The sequence below is a fragment of the Mizuhopecten yessoensis genome, unplaced genomic scaffold, assembly GCF_002113885.1.
Source record: "Mizuhopecten yessoensis strain PY_sf001 unplaced genomic scaffold, ASM211388v2 scaffold10821, whole genome shotgun sequence".
In the NCBI taxonomy this organism is placed as follows: Eukaryota; Metazoa; Mollusca; class Bivalvia; order Pectinida; family Pectinidae; genus Mizuhopecten; species Mizuhopecten yessoensis.
In genome coordinates, this window is record NW_018408738.1 from 1,799,651 (window position 1) to 1,814,012 (window position 14,362).

General features: G+C 35.2%; 1 protein-coding gene across 1 annotated transcript; it reads left to right on the forward strand.

Annotated features, from left to right (window-relative positions):
* The first annotated feature begins 1,590 nt into the window (after nt 1-1,590).
* LOC110462679 (neuropeptide S receptor-like) lies at nt 1,591-5,202 on the forward strand. Its single transcript, XM_021516769.1, has 2 exons — nt 1,591-1,761; nt 3,390-5,202. The coding sequence occupies exon 2, from the start codon at nt 3,459-3,461 to the stop codon at nt 4,728-4,730; it is 1,272 nt and encodes a 423-aa protein (XP_021372444.1). The 5' UTR covers nt 1,591-1,761; nt 3,390-3,458; the 3' UTR covers nt 4,731-5,202.
* Nucleotides 5,203-14,362: the final 9,160 nt, after the last annotated feature.

Below are 14,362 nucleotides of genomic sequence, written 5' to 3' on the forward strand. Positions count from 1 at the left end.
CCTTCACATGTAAAACATATTCACTCACATACTTGTCATTGTCCACTTATCATCCACATACACATAAGCAGAGTCAGAGGTGTTCTGAATGAGATGCTTTTCAAAATATATTTAGAAAACCTGAGTTGTTTATAGTAGTTTTGATGACAAGAACACACACACCCACAACAGGTGTTCCAGGTATTTTGTGCATATATTTAAAAGCAGGCATAATGAGACTAGAAGATGATTTGTTTATCGCTCAAAATCGCTGTTAGAGGCACCAGGTTCAGTTACTAATGCTGTCCTTAGTTATGTACTTGGTAAGGAGAAGGAGGGAAATGAGTCTGAATAGCAGCTGGTCAACGGTGAAATGAGTACATTAACTGAGTTAAATATATTTATCTTTTCTAATCAATAATTAACACTAATTAAGTAATAGTCATCAACATCTGGCAATGTTTATATTAATGTTGTAACCTGAACTAATTAGTATTAAGATTTTGTATGGCAAAAACAAAGAGTTAAACAAATATAATCATAATCCAAATTTCAAGGATACATTTGTGCACCTGTTTGTTGACCTCCTATTATGATTATAGATGATATCTCATTTTCAATGATTTTTTATATTCAGTGGTAAACTGCATCTTAAATATGAGATTAGGATTGATTACTTAGATTGAGGTAATACTGATATAATACTGCTAAGATTTAAGATTTGAAGATTTTCTAAACAACAGGATTTTCTTTGGGTTTTGTATGTGTTTACATTGAACTAAGCATTTCTTTCAACTGTTTCCTTCTCTATTCAATTTTAATTGCTATCATGTAATATATGTTTGGATGTTTTGGGCACGAGCAGTAGTGGCCTATTCATAAATCAAATGGATCACCGTTGGATATAACCACTAGTTCTCGAATGGCCATTCAACTTATCTAATGTCTAGCTGTTAAATAGGGAAACTATACAACCAGTAACACAATAGATCGAAGTTTTTAAGTTAAAGTTGAAAGGCCATGAACATTTTGTGAACTATTTGTTTTTTTTAATCGTGGTTTTGTTCTGATGGAGCAGTTGTACACAACGTGACCATTTTGACAGGTTACGAATAATGCTGTCAAGAATCGAGACATGTTATCTATAGCGCATAAATGTACTAATGAAGTCGGTAGTATTGTGTATATTGATAAATGTTTTGAATTGTCCTCTTTAAACATAGACATTTTAAGTAGTATTTAATGAATATTGTCTAATCTCTGTCCCTGTACGACGCAACATAACATTCATACCATGAATTAAGATCATTAAATTGGAATCAAACACATCGCAAAAGAGAGAAAACTTGAAACATTATCTTCATCAAGGTATATTTTTCTTTTCATTTTCTTTTCATGTTTCATATCAGTTGCTGCTGTCTGTTAGAATTGGATTAAGATATTCTGTCTCTGTATGTTGATATGATGATAAATGCTTTGATAGTTTTCAGTTCAAACATGCCAAAATCACGTGTCACGTTTTGTTTACTATGAGTTAAACCAGCCTCGCAAACAGGAAGTTTAAGAACGCGCTTCCCCGTTTTGTGAGATATGAATATGCCGCTACATTACCGGGAACTAGACGAGGAAAATAGAGCACGTTCTAATGCGAGTTAACAATTGCGTATAAACTGATCTCAAGTGGATGTCAGTATATAATTGACATAAGACGGGACCACTTAGATACAATCCTGTCAACCCTCTACACATGACAGCCTCTGTTTTACCGTACCAGTCACCTAGGTAAGTTGTATAAAACTATAACAACTGTTTACATTGTATATTTTGTTTCAAGATCACAGGTGTATACGTTATTTATTATGTCTTTGTTATTTAGTTGTATTTCAGTTTGTTCATATGGTGTGAAGTTGAAATTAAGTCTTTTTCATTTTATTATGAATTGCTTTTTTATTTAGATAATTGTATTTCCGTCACAGCATTATATATTTGATATATGCCATGAGCTTTAACGAAGACAAATATAATTATACATTTACAATATACAAATCTACCACATTATGTCACAAATCTCTCTAGTTGTAAACGATGGGGACACGACTGGATCTCATAACGATCATACTACACACATACATATACGTCTGTATAAAATGAAGACATATCTCTATTCTTAATCATTGTGTACAAGGCACACAATTCCACAGGTATACAAGTTTCCTGTTACTTGTACATTTAAAATAAATTGTGTTCTGGTCGATACATCATCTTCACGTCTGATATATACTACAGTATATAGTTGTGTCAGCGTGGTTAGTTTTTAAGTGGACGATAGGTGGTCCTGTATGACGTGCCCTGCGGTAAGAGACATTTGTTATTGTTGACATTTCAATTACAACGTCAATCAAAATGTAAATATACGGAATATCGCCGTACACTATGCATTAAGCAAACTATCCTGAAATCAACACAGTGAAATGATACTCGGTTTGTTTTGTGTATGTTCTGAAACAAAGTTCAAGGTATAGCCTGCGGTTTATTAGGAATGCTGTGTTGTTCCTGTTTGAGACATGATGTTAAAGGCGATAGGGGTACCCTTTACTTTTACTACTGGTCATATTTTATCAGATATCTTCAATGCTGGATTTCAATACCATTAATCATAACATATACATTTGTAAGGCGTAGCTCGTTCGTAGTAAGAGTATCATGTTTCTCATTTATATCAAATTTAAAAAAAAGAAACAACAATACTGAACGTTGATTTTACGAAATGGTCAAGACATTAAATAATTTGATGGATGATAAATAATGTATGTGTGTTATCTTACATAAATTTTCATTTGATATGAGATTTATTATACGAGTTTAAGAATGTTTTATTTAAGTGAGCTGATGGCGAGTTAAGACGAAAATCCATGACGAGATTTCTATGCTTCTTGTGAAACAGACACAAATTTCAGACATTTTTCTTCATCATGTCATTTATTTAATTTGCAAATATTTCGAAACACGTATCTAAAGTCAATTTCTAAATTCTTAACATTTTAAGTAGCGCGATATTGATTATACATCCATTGCTCTTTGTTACGTCATATTTTATAATATGGAATAATTTGATGACGTCATAATAAGTCATATTGAATGAGTGCATGTGGGAAAAAATGCGCATTATCATGAAACACTAAAAAATGTATCAAAGTGGAATTTCCCTGATTTTTGTGATTTTGTGTTACGACAGTTCCCCCCCCCCCCCCCCCCCCCAAATAATCAACAACAACAATAACAAAGTGTACTGCCCATGCATTCTCTATATTATACAGCTGGTTTCATTGGTGCATTGTATTTTCTTCATAATGCTTAATTTATTTAAGTGTCCGTTGCAGTGATTAAGAACTCTAAATTTATCATTTCAGAGTATAACCTTACGACTGGCGTCTTATCAAACAATTGTATTCCAACAACTAACTTTGGCCACATCAACAATGGCGGACAATACTAACATATCTACAAATATAACTGGAGGTACGGGAAATGTTACTGATGGACAAAGCTTTACCATCGAGGAGCTCAATGATATGTACATCAAACAGAAAATAGGAGGCATTGTGTTTGTAACTTTGTTGATGATCATTGGAGTGATAGGAAATGCGCACGTCCTCTATTTGTTTGCTTTTAAATTCCCAAAGACGAATCATCGTATTTACATCTTGAGCCTGGCAGTGCTGGATATGATCACGTGTTCCGTTGGCATGCCTTTTGTTATCGTGGATCTCCAAAATACCCTGACTTTTGAGTCAGCTATTTTGTGTAAACTACTCCGGTTCGTGAACTATTTCAATTCCGGAGGATCCGCGTTCACACTGGTTGTCATAGCAGTCGACAGATACAAGAAGATATGCAACCCTCTTGGAAAGCAAATGAATGAACGTATGGCCAAGATCGCATGCTGTATCGCCTTATCTATATCACTGATGATAGCCTGGCCTGCTCCGGTGTTGTACGGGAAGAGCACAGTAGATACCAGTGTTGATGGAATAACCGGCGTAGCTTGCTTCACAGAGGACAGGTTCAAGAAGACAAAATATCAATTATATTTTAATAGTGTTTTGATATTGGTAGTGTTTGGATCATTTGTGACGCTAATTGTTCTTTATGCATTAATTGGAAGGCGAATTTTGAAACAGAGCAAGAAGAGAACAAAGATGTTGAATCCAACAGTTTCGGGAACAACTGCAGTGGTGGAACCAACATCAAGCTCAAACTCCGGATCAGGTACAGATAACTCTAATGACACTTTGTCTACTGATGCTGTAATATGCACGAGTAGATCGACAAGTACTGATGAGATATCCAAGACGGACACTTTGCAGATGACAGCAACGCAGCAACACAATGAGACAGCTAAAAAGACTCCTTCGGGTAACAAGTCAAGAAGCAATATAGACGCTAAGAAAAATGCGCACGCAAAGAAAACAAAGAGAACAACGTTAATGCTTTTCATTATCACATTGGTGTTCATCATAAGTTTTGCTCCTCATTTAGCACTCAAAATAACTGTGTTCCTTAATAAGAAATTTCTTGCCAGCCGAACATTTGCAGAGCTGTTTTTGTACCACACATTCGTGTGGTCTTTTTTTATTAACAACATGGCCAATCCAATCATTTACGGATTTTGCGATCCACGTTTTCGTCGAGAGATCAGGAACATGTATGGACATTTGCTTCGAAAGCAATACAAGGCAAGCGTTGTATGAAAGTTTAACACAACATAGCACGTTCATAATGACGCCAAGTGATAGTGATGTAATGATAGTTGGTTTTGAAAAAGAACGCAAATTATATTTGCATAAATTGCAATAGTGATGTACTATATTAGCTGAGACTCGCAACAGTATCGCATCGTGTATGCTTATATTTGTATGTATTATATTGTTATAAGATAAATGAACTACTAACAATAGTATGCATCACAACATCAAACTACAAAATTATCCACATAAGGAATTTGCATAATATCTACCAGGAAACGTTCTCTAATTGAAATATATCACCAGAATGTATGAAATTGACATCAAGATTCCAGTCCTATAATATCACATGCAACTATATATAGTGATGATGTTCTGTCATAAGATAACAACAACTTGAAGAATTGTATATTTAAATTTCGTTTAATCTTAACAATTTGAAAATAAATATACCAAATAAAAACAGCTTCATATTTCATCATGTCTATGAGTTATGACAACATTAACAATATTGGTATTAAATAACATTCCAGCCACACCTTCAGGTAAAGTTTAGATGTAACGGTGATTTTGCTACTCAAGTGCCTGTTTCAATATGTAGGAGTTTTGGATGATGTCTGCAAGTTGACCATTTCTACGAAAGATGTTTTATCCTGCAGTTAAAGTTTTAAAATCATAACCATGATCATGTTTCCACAACTCTGTAATGCTTATTTGCTGATTTCAAAGTTCTTGTTATTTTGTTGTGTGGTGCTACTAGATGTCAGTCCGATATTGCTAGTTTGTACGTTGCCATCGGATATTTATGATGTGGTATATTGTACGATATCACTTTTGAACTTATAAGATACATATAAGAGGAATGATTTTTTCTTAATTTTTTTCTTTCTCTAGCAAAACTTTGTACAACTCACTAAACCAAAGTCGAAGGGTTCATTTGAAGCTGAGTCAGACGTATTGACCAAACATGTGTACTGTCAAGCTGGTCAAACGTCATCAACTAACTGACCAATCCTATATCAGGGTTATTGCCCCGATCAAACACTGTTACCTTCCTGGATCAAGCCCGGGTCAAGCGTCATCAGCCTATTTTTACTGTCCACAAATCTGCCTACCTGTTTTGTATCAGGCTGGTAAAACAATACTACGATATCAACTTACTGACAATAAATCTGTCTTGCCTTGTATAACGTAATGATTTAACCTATACTCTTCTTTAAAAAGATTCGATATCGATACATTAATCAACAGATAACTTCCACGTCTGTACAGAATTTTATTTGTTTGTCATTTCTAATATAAGTATCTGTAAGCCATGTATCAGCTCATACAGTACGTCCTTCCTGTCGGGGAGTGGTGATAAGTGACCGTGACAAATGAACGACGCATTCAGGATGGTAATTGAAACACAACTTTATAACGATGAGGATGTGTTCTTGAAAGATTGAAAATAAACATATGAAAAATAATGTATATCAACAAAACAGGACAACATACTAAAGATATTACTTATCACTGAACATCAATTAAGTCGGTCATCTATATTAGTGTTGTTTTTTTTTGTACCCGATAACCACTAAAACTGTTAAAGTACTTTCAGTTAGCAATTAAAATATTTTAGTTGCAAGTTTGAAGGTATGCAACTGAATGAAGATTAAAACTTATAAAGGATTTGCACCAATTTTTAATTAAAACAATAAGGTAGAATATTTTGTAAATTTATTAGTGTTTAGCTAATACTTCGTTGAGAATCAGTTTTCATTTTATTTTATATAAAAAGAAGACACAGATTTCAGGACGGTCCCATGCTATACCACGTTATTTTATAACGTGGTACTAATGCTAGCGTGTCACCCAAACCTCACCAAGTGATAATAATAGGGTTATATACCTTTGATTGATAATATTACGATGGTATGCTGTCTAGATAAGGACATGCGTTAACCACTGTCGATGGATATGTTCACTATTCTCTCCTTTATACTATATCATAACATACACACATTCCATTAATATCATTTAATTGACATGACACACTTTGCGATAGAGAAGGTTTTATATATGGTTCCACGATGCATTTACTTTATTTTGATGTCTAAGTCATTGTCTTAAGGAATTCCGATACTGAACTGTAGTGTAGGATATTGAACTGTTTTATTTCTAACATACCATAGTGACATTATTGTTGTTATATATACCGTGAGTACGCTGTAATATCAACCTAATAATAACGCACATTATATACATTGTAAAATTTGTATATTACACTTCATTTGAAAATCACCTTAAACTTTGCGCGGAAGACCTTCGATGTGAAGCCTCGGACCAATTACGGATAAATAGACCCCAGGTGGTAGTCAGTATATTATTTATAATTAACATAAGGCGGGACCACTAAGATACATTGATATTGTCCTGTAGTCATTAAGGCTTCCCCTTACAGGTAACTGTACCAGTCACCAAGTTAGGCTATGAATAACGATTACGGAGGTTTATAGTGAATAAGCTGTTCAAGGATAACATATATACTCGTAGTTTCATTGACAGCAGTAGAATAGGTACTTTGTCTGTATCGTTGATTTCATTGACAGCAGTATAATAAGTACGACTGTAGGGTTGATTTCATTGACAGCAGTATAATAGGTACTTTGTCTGTAGGGTTGATTTCATTGACAGCTGTATGATAGGTACTTTGTCTGTAGGGTTGATTTCATTGACAGCAGTAAAACAGGTACTTTGCCTCTATGGTTGATTTCATTGACAGCAGTATAATAGGTATTTTGTCTGTAGGATTGATTTCATTGACAGCAGTATAATAGGTACGTTGTCTGCAGGGTTGATTTCATTGACAGCAGCATAATAGGTACTTTGTGTGTAGGGTTGATTTCATTGACAGCAGTATACTAGGTAATTTGTCTGAAGGATTGATTTTAGTGACAGCAGTATAATCGGTACTTTGTCTGCATGGTGGATTTCATTGACAGCAGTATAATAGGTACTTTGTCTGTAGGATTGATTTCATTGAAAGCAGTATAATAGGTACTTTGTCTGTACGGTTGATTTCATTGACAGCAGTATAATAGGAACTTTGTCTGCAGAGTTGATTTCATTGACAGCAGTATTATAGGTACTTTGTCTGCAGGGTTGATTTCATTGACAGCAGTATAATAGGTACTTTGTCTGCAGAGTTGATTTCATTCACAGCAGTATGATAGGTACTTTGTCTGCAGGGTTGATTTTATTGTCAGCAGTATAATAGGTATTTTGTCTACAGAGTTGATTTCATTGACAGCAGTATTATAGGTACTTTGTCTGTAGAGTTGATTTCATTGACAGCAGTATAATAGGTACTTTGTGTGTAGGGTTGATTTCATTGACAGCAGTATAATAAGTACTTTGTCTGTATGGTTGATTTCATTGACAGCAGTATAATAGGTACGTCTTTATGGTTGATTTCATTGACAGCAGTATCCTAGGTACTTTGTGTGTAGGGTTGATTTCATTGACAGCAGTATAATAGGTACTTTGTCTGCAGAGTTGATTTCATTGACAGCTGTATAATAGGTACTTTGTCTGTAGGGTTGATTTCATTGACAGCATTATAATAGGTACTTTGTCTGCAGAGTTAATTTCATTGACATCAGTATAATAGGTACGTCTTTATGGTTGATTTCATTGACAGCAATATAATCGGTACTTTGTGTGTAGGGTTGATTTCATTGGCAGCAGTATAATAGGTACGTTGTCTGCAGTGTTGATTTCATTGACAGCAGGTTAATAGGTAATGTGTGTGTAGGGTTGATTTCATTGACATCAGTATAGTAGGTACGTCTTTATGGTTGATTTCATTGACAGCATTGTAATAGGTACTTTGTCTGCATGGTTGCTTTCATTGACAGCAGTATACTAGGTACTTTGTGTGTAGGGTTGATTTCATTGGCAGCAGTATAATAGGTACGTTGTCTGCAGTGTTGATTTCATTGACAGCAGGTTAATAGGTAATGTGTGTGTAGGGTTGATTTCATTGACTGCATTATAATAGGTACTTTTTCTGCAGAGTTAATTTCATTGTCATCAGTATAATAGGTACGTCTGTAGGGTTGATTTCATTTACAGCATTATAATAGGTACTTTGTGTGTCGGGTTGATTTCATTGACAGCAGGTTAATAGGTAATGTGTGTGTAGGGTTGATTTCATTGACAGTAGTATAATAGGTACTTTGTCTGCAGGGTTGCTTTCATTGACAGCAGTATAAAAGGTACTTTGTCTGCAGGGTTGATTTCATTGACAGCAGTATAATAGGTACTTTGTCTGCAGGGTTGATTTCATTGACAGCAGTATAATAGGTACTTTGTCTGTAGGGTTGATTTCATTGACAGCAGTATAATAGGTACTTTGTCTGTAGGGTTGATTTCATTGACAGCAGTATAATAGGTACTTTGTCTGTAGGGTTGATTTCATTGACAGCAGTATAATAGGTACTTTGTCTGTAGGGTTGATTTCATTGACAGCAGTATAATAGGTACTTTGTCTGTAGGGTTGATTTCATTGACAGCAGTATAATAGGTACTTTGTCTGTAGGGTTGATTTCATTGACAGCAGTATAATAGGTACTTTGTCTGTAGGGTTGATTTCATTGACAGCAGTATAATAGGTACTTTGTCTGTAGGGTTGATTTCATTGACAGCAGTATAATAGGTACTTTGTCTGTAGGGTTGATTTCATTGACAGCAGTATAATAGGTACTTTGTCTGTAGGGTTGATTTCATTGACAGCAGTATAATAGGTACTTTGTCTGTAGGGTTGATTTCATTGACAGCAGTATAATAGGTACTTTGTCTGTAGGGTTGATTTCATTGACAGCAGTATAATAGGTACTTTGTCTGTAGGGTTGATTTCATTGACAGCAGTATAATAGGTACTTTGTCTGTAGGGTTGATTTCATTGACAGCAGTATAATAGGTACTTTGTCTGTAGGGTTGATTTCATTGACAGCAGTATAATAGGTACTTTGTCTGTAGGGTTGATTTCATTGACAGCAGTATAATAGGTACTTTGTCTGTACGGTTGATTTCATTGACAGTAGTATTATAGGTACTTCGTCTGTAGGGTTGATTTCATTGACAGCAGTATAATAGGTACTTTGTCTGTAGGGTTGATTTCATTGACAGCAGTATAATAGGTACTTTGTCTGTAGGGTTGATTTCATTGACAGCAGTATAATAGGTACTTTGTCTGTAGGGTTGATTTCATTGACAGCAGTATAATAGGTACTTTGTCTGTAGGGTTGATTTCATTGACAGCAGTATAATAGGTACTTTGTCTGTACGGTTGATTTCATTGACAGTAGTATTATAGGTACTTCGTCTGTAGGGTTGATTTCATTGACAGCAGTATAATAGGTACTTTGTCTGTAGGGTTGATTTCATTGACAGCAGTATAATAGGTACTTTGTCTGTAGGGTTGATTTCATTGACAGCAGTATAATAGGTACTTTGTCTGTAGGGTTGATTTCATTGACAGCAGTATAATAGGTACTTTGTCTGTAGGGTTGATTTCATTGACAGCAGTATAATAGGTACTTTGTCTGTAGGGTTGATTTCATTGACAGCAGTATAATAGGTACTTTGTCTGTAGGGTTGATTTCATTGACAGCAGTATAATAGGTACTTTGTCTGTAGGGTTGATTTCATTGACAGCAGTATAATAGGTACTTTGTCTGTAGGGTTGATTTCATTGACAGCAGTATAATAGGTACTTTGTCTGTAGGGTTGATTTCATTGACAGCAGTATAATAGGTACTTTGTCTGTAGGGTTGATTTCATTGACAGCAGTATAATAGGTACTTTGTCTGTAGGGTTGATTTCATTGACAGCAGTATAATAGGTACTTTGTCTGTAGGGTTGATTTCATTGACAGCAGTATAATAGGTACTTTGTCTGTAGGGTTGATTTCATTGACAGCAGTATAATAGGTACTTTGTCTGTAGGGTTGATTTCATTGACAGCAGTATAATAGGTACTTTGTCTGTAGGGTTGATTTCATTGACAGCAGTATAATAGGTACTTTGTCTGTAGGGTTGATTTCATTGACAGCAGTATAATAGGTACTTTGTCTGTACGGTTGATTTCATTGACAGTAGTATTATAGGTACTTCGTCTGTAGGGTTGATTTCATTGACAGCAGTATAATAGGTACTTTGTCTGTAGGGTTGATTTCATTGACAGCAGTATTATAGGTACTTTGTCTGTAGGGTTGATTTCATTGACAGCAGTATAATAGGTACTTTGTCTGTAGGGTTGATTTCATTGACAGCAGTATAATAGGTACTTTGTCTGTAGGGTTGATTTCATTGACAGCAGTATAATAGGTACTTTGTCTGTAGGGTTGATTTCATTGACAGCAGTATAATAGGTACTTTGTCTGTAGGGTTGATTTCATTGACAGCAGTATAATAGGTACTTTGTCTGTAGGGTTGATTTCATTGACAGCAGTATAATAGGTACTTTGTCTGTAGGGTTGATTTCATTGACAGCAGTATAATAGGTACTTTGTCTGTAGGGTTGATTTCATTGACAGCAGTATAATAGGTACTTTGTCTGTAGGGTTGATTTCATTGACAGCAGTATAATAGGTACTTTGTCTGTAGGGTTGATTTCATTGACAGCAGTATAATAGGTACTTTGTCTGTAGGGTTGATTTCATTGACAGCAGTATAATAGGTACTTTGTCTGTAGGGTTGATTTCATTGACAGCAGTATAATAGGTACTTTGTCTGTAGGGTTGATTTCATTGACAGCAGTATAATAGGTACTTTGTCTGTAGGGTTGATTTCATTGACAGCAGTATAATAGGTACTTTGTCTGTAGGGTTGATTTCATTGACAGCAGTATAATAGGTACTTTGTCTGTAGGGTTGATTTCATTGACAGCAGTATAATAGGTACTTTGTCTGTAGGGTTGATTTCATTGACAGCAGTATAATAGGTACTTTGTCTGTAGGGTTGATTTCATTGACAGCAGTATAATAGGTACTTTGTCTGTAGGGTTGATTTCATTGACAGCAGTATAATAGGTACTTTGTCTGTAGGGTTGATTTCATTGACAGCAGTATTATAGGTACTTTGTCTGTAGGGTTGATTTCATTGACAGCAGTATAATAGGTACTTTGTCTGTAGGGTTGATTTCATTGACAGCAGTATAATAGGTACTTTGTCTGTAGGGTTGATTTCATTGACAGCAGTATAATAGGTACTTTGTCTGTAGGGTTGATTTCATTGACAGCAGTATAATAGGTACTTTGTCTGTAGGGTTGATTTCATTGACAGCAGTATAATAGGTACTTTGTCTGTAGGGTTGATTTCATTGACAGCAGTATAATAGGTACTTTGTCTGTAGGGTTGATTTCATTGACAGCAGTATAATAGGTACGTCTGTATGGTTGATTTCATTGACAGCAGTATAATAGGTACGTCTGTAGGGTTGATTTCATTGACAGCAGTATTATAGGTACTTTGTCTGTAGGGTTGATTTCATTGACAGCAGTATAATAGGTACTTTGTCTGTAGGGTTGATTTCATTGACAGCAGTATAATAGGTACTTTGTCTGTACGGTTGATTTCATTGACAGTAGTATTATAGGTACTTCGTCTGTAGGGTTGATTTCATTGACAGCATTATAATAGGTACTTTGTCTGTAGGGTTGATTTCATTGACAGCAGTATAATAGGTACTTTGTCTGTAGGGTTGATTTCATTGACAGCAGTATAATAGGTACTTTGTCTGTACGGTTGATTTTATTGACAGCATTATAATAGGTCCTTCGTCTGCAGAGTTGATTTCATTGACAGCAGTATAATAGGTAGTTTGTCTGCAGGGTTGATTTCATTGACAGCAGTATATTAGGTACTTAGTCTGCAGGTTTGATTTCATTGACAGCAGTATAATAGGTACTTTGTCTGTAGGGTTGTTTTTATTGACAGCAATATAAGAGGTACCTCTGTGTGGTTGATTTCATTGACAGCAGTATAATAGGTACGTCTGTAGGGTTGATTTCATTGACAGCAGTATAATAGGTACTTTGTCTGTACGGTTGATTTCATTGACAGCAGTATAATAGGTACTTTGTCTGTACGGTTGATTTTATTGACAGTAGTATAATTGGTACTTTGTTTGTAGGGTCGATTTCATTGACAGCAGTATAATAGGTACGTCTGTAGGGTTGATTTCATTGACAGCAGTATAATAGGTACGTCTGTAGGGCTGATTTTATTGACAGCAGTATAAAAGGTACTTTGTTCGTACGGTTGATTTCATTGACAGCAGTATAATAGGTACGTCTGTAGGGTTGATTTTATTGTCAGCAGTATAAAAGGTACTTTGTCTGTACGGTTGATTTCATTGACAGCAGTATAATGGGAATTTTTCTGTACGGTTGATTTCATTGACAGCAGTATAATAGGTACTTTGTCTGTAGGGTTGATTTTGTTGACATTAGTATAATAGGTACTTTGTCTGTAGGGTCGATTTCATTGACAGTAGTATAATAGGTACTTTGTCTGTATGGTTGAGTTCATTGACAACAGTATAATAGGTTCTTTGTCTGTAGGGTTGATTTCATTGACAGCATTATAATAGGTACTTTGTCTGTAGGGTTGATTTTGTTGACATTAGTATAATAGGGACTTTGTCTGTAGGGTCGATTTCATTGACAGTAGTATAATAGGTACTTTGTCTGTATGGTTGATTTCATTGACAACAGTATAATAGGTTCTTTGTCTGTAGGTTTGATTTCATTGACAGCAGTATAATAGGTACGTCTGTGGGGTTGATTTCATTGACAGCAGTATAATAGCTACCTCTGTATGGTTGATTTCATTGACAGCAGTATAATAAGTAATTTGTCTTTACGGTTGATTTCATTGACAGCAGTATAATAGGTACGTCTGTATGGTTATTTCATTGACAGCAGTATAATAGGTACTTCGTCTGTAGGGTTGATTTCATTGACAGCATTATAATAGGTACTTTGTCTGTAGGGTTGATTTCATTGACAGCAGTATAATTGGTACTTTGTCTGTACGGTTGATTTCATTGATAGTAGTATAATAGGTACTTTGTCTGTAGGATTGATTTCACTGACAGCAGTATAATAGGTACGTCTGTAGGGTTTATGTCATTGCCAGCAGTATAATAGGTACGTCTGTGGGGTTGATTTCATTGACAGCAGTATAATTGGTACTTTGTCTGTACGGTTGATTTCATTGATAGTAGTATAATAGGTACTTTGTCTGTAGGCTTGATTTCATTGACAGCAGTATTATAGGTGCTTTGTCTGTAGGGTTGATTTTGTTGACATTAGTATAATAGGTACTTCGTCTGTAGGATTGATTTTATTGACAGCAGCATAATAGGTACTCTGTCTGTACGGTTGATTTCATTGACAGCAGTATAATAGGTACGTCTGTAGGGTTGATTTCATTGCCACAATAAAAAGGTTACTTCGTCTGTAGGGTTGATTTCATTGACAACAGTATAATAGTTACGTCTTTATGGTTGATTTCATTGACAGCAGTATAAAAGGTACGTCTTTTTGGTTGACTTCATTGACAGCAGTATAATAAGTACTTTGTCTTTAC